General features: G+C 44.9%; 1 protein-coding gene across 1 annotated transcript; it reads right to left on the reverse strand.

The window, feature by feature from the left end:
- Positions 1-726: 726 nt before the first annotated feature.
- On the reverse strand, positions 727-2,139 carry LOC123040103 (uncharacterized). Its single transcript, XM_044463036.1, has 2 exons — positions 1,646-2,139; positions 727-1,529 (listed from the first exon to the last, which is right to left on the reverse strand). Exons 1-2 carry the CDS (start codon positions 1,898-1,900, stop codon positions 1,167-1,169), a joined length of 618 nt encoding a protein of 205 aa, XP_044318971.1. The 5' UTR covers positions 1,901-2,139; the 3' UTR covers positions 727-1,166.
- Between the last annotated feature and the right edge of the window lie 824 nt (positions 2,140-2,963).

Consider the following 2,963-nt stretch of genomic DNA (forward strand, 5'->3'; position numbering starts at 1 on the left):
TGTTGATGCTGCAGTTCGTAGCAACAGAGGCGGGGCGGCAGCTGCAATCTGCCGAAGCAACCAAGGAGCCTTCCTAGGCAGCTCCGCACTGGTCATTCAAGGTGTTTGTGACCCAGCAACACTCGAAGCAATCGCATGCAGGGAAGCACTTGCACTGGCTCAAGATCTTGATCTACATCAATTTATGGTCTCGTCCGATTGCAGGCAAGTGGTCGATGATATTGCTAGAGGGAACCAGGGTCCATATGGAGCTATAATTACAGAGATCAAGAATAGAGCAGTACCTTTTTCTTGTAATTTCATTTTTGAAAGTAGGTTAGTTAATGTAGAAGCTCATAAACTAGCAAGATTTGATGTTTCTCTTCCTAGGGGTCGTCATGTGTGGCTTGGCCAGCCCCATGACCAAGTTTGTATCCCACTTTCTGTGGATTTTGAGTAATAAAACTTGGCTTTCCCCTCAAAAAAAAAAGTTGATGCTTATGACGTCAAAGATGAGGTCTCGTGCCATATGCCCGCTGCCGCCGTTGGACATCATGAGCGGACAAGACATACTCTACCAGTTATACGGTCGAAGAGGCCCTCTTCTCGCTATGCCGGACCTCAATTGTAGCCGACATCACACGCGTGTGGGGGGTGGGGGGATTGTGAATGGTGCGCAGTCACAGTTGTCGGCAGAAGATGGATAACCTTAGGTAAGCTAGGATTTTTTTTTCATGTGGATTAAAATAAAAGTTGAACAATTTATTTTATCTTTTGCATTTCCTTCTCTTAGACAAGTTCATGGAAAGTGCACTAGTATTTGAGCTTGGGGTTACTTGGACTCCTATCCACCTTCTACTCGAAATCAAGCTCACTTATCAATCTTTTCCTCTAAACCGACGGTACAAACTCACCTTAAGTTTCATCCGGGCTCAAGACCAACGACCCAAGGCTAGCCAAATATGGTTACCTCTGCTCTAACATGTTTTCTTGGCTCCAGGAGCATCCTTTGGGTGACCAAATATGAACCAACCCGTGTCAAACCCGGATTCCAGCATTGTCTTCGAATACAAGAAACAAACTCAATCTCTATCAAATTCTAGTCGACCTAGGGAAGCCCCAACGGACCTAGGCCCTTATAAATACTTCTCCTGCACACAAAGGCTCAAAACCAACGAAACCATAGCTCATGAGCCACCCAAAGTCGCCACAAAGTTTTTCACGCGGAATCCGCTAGACAGCAGGAAACTGTCCCGTAATCCATCTATTCCAGGCGACTCGAACATCTTCTTGAAGATCCAACGGTGAAATTGTTGCTGTAAAATTTGAGGGCGATCCAATGGTGAAAACTCTTGTGCTATCCAATCTACCAAGACCCTGTTCAGGCAAGATTCCCTGGGAGGATCGCTGGGCTGCTCGCAAAACCAAATCTGGACAGGTTCCCAAGGAGGGAATCCGAGTCGATCGCTGGGCTGCTCGCAAAACCAAATCTGGACAGATTCCCTCCTCAGGGATAGCGGCTCGGAGATGACCTTGGTGACGGAGATTGGCTGCATGGATTTGGTAGAAATTTTAGGGAAAATATGATGACATCCTATGAGTCAAATTATAAAGATTTCATGATGTTACAAAACGTGAAACCAAGGGATAGCAGTAGATTACAAACCGAAGGTTTGACATCGCAGAGAATCATGCCTGCACATGGTCTCTGTAGATTGGACGACACGGGAGTTTGCATCATTTGATTTCCCTCAAATTTTACAGGCTTGGAGTAGACTCTCTGCCACAACATTTTCACCGTTGGATCTTCAAGAAGATGTTCAAGTACCCCGGGAATAGATGGATACAAGACAGTTTCCTGCTGTCTCGCGGATTCCATGCGATCGACTTTGTGGCGAGTTTGGGGTGGCTCGTGAGTCATGGTTTCATGGGTGTTGAGCCTTGGGGTGCAGGAGAGGTATTTATAAGGGTTCTAAGTCGGTTGGGGCAGCCCTAGGTCAACTAGAATTGGATAGATGTCGAGTTTCTTTCTTGTACTCAAAACAATGCTGCAATCTGAGTTTGACATAAGCTGGTTTGTATTTGGTCGCCCAAATGAACCTTCCCGAGCCAAGAAAACGTGTTGGAGCAGAGGTAAAGATATTTGTCTAGCCTTGGGTCGTTGGGCTTGAGCCCGGATGAAACTTAAAGTGAGTTTGGATCATCGGTAGAGGGAAAAATGATAAGGGGGCTTGATTTCAAGTAGAAGGTAGATAGGAGTCCAAGTAACCCCTAGCTCAAATACTAGTGCACTTTCAATGAACTTGACCCAAGAGAAGAAAATGCAAAAGATAAAATAAATTGTTCAATCACTTATTTTATTCCATGTGAAAAAAGTTCCTAGCTTACATAGTAGCAATAACAAGACTAGGGTTTCACAAGTGGTATGTTACAGAATTTTACAAACATTTAGAACAACTTGCCTTAGCATTAGTGTGCACTCACTGGTACACGTCGGTGCTATACAAATGGTTTTTAACCCCTTTCCGCGACGGCATTCGGAACCGTCACCTAGTGAGTATGGGCGATAGGGGGGGTCCTTCCCACAGGACCCAGAAACCGTCGGGGATATGTCCTCCTGGCACACACGATCGGCAAAATGAGGTCGTGTGCGACCGGCGAGCGAACAAATACGGTTATACGTATAGTACTGCTCAAAAAAATACAAGTATACATGCGAAATCATTTCTGGTTGTAAGTTCATCCCACATAGTCAATCCCTGTGAAACGTTTCCGTTCGTATATACATCCCACATAGTCGCTGCAAGGAAAACGTTTTCGTTCGTAGGTACATCACACACAATTTTCCCCGTTAAATCGTTTGTGATGGCCTTCCCATCACACACAATATTAATAATTTTATTGTTTGCGTTATTGAATGCATCACACATGGTGCATATAGAAGAAACTGTGTGGCAAAGTCTATCCATCACACTACAGCTTTT

This window comes from Triticum aestivum, chromosome 2B (genome assembly GCF_018294505.1).
Source record: "Triticum aestivum cultivar Chinese Spring chromosome 2B, IWGSC CS RefSeq v2.1, whole genome shotgun sequence".
Lineage (NCBI taxonomy): Eukaryota > Viridiplantae > Streptophyta > Magnoliopsida > Poales > Poaceae > Triticum > Triticum aestivum.

Coding starts and splice junctions, on each gene's coding strand:
- LOC123040103 (XM_044463036.1), bottom strand. CDS start 1,900: ATGACTCACGAGCCACCCCAAACTCGCCACAAAGTCGATCGCATGGAA. Junction 1,530..1,645: donor TCTGCGATGTCAAACCTTCG/GTTTGTAATCTA, acceptor AAATCCATGCAG/CCAATCTCCGTCACCAAGGT.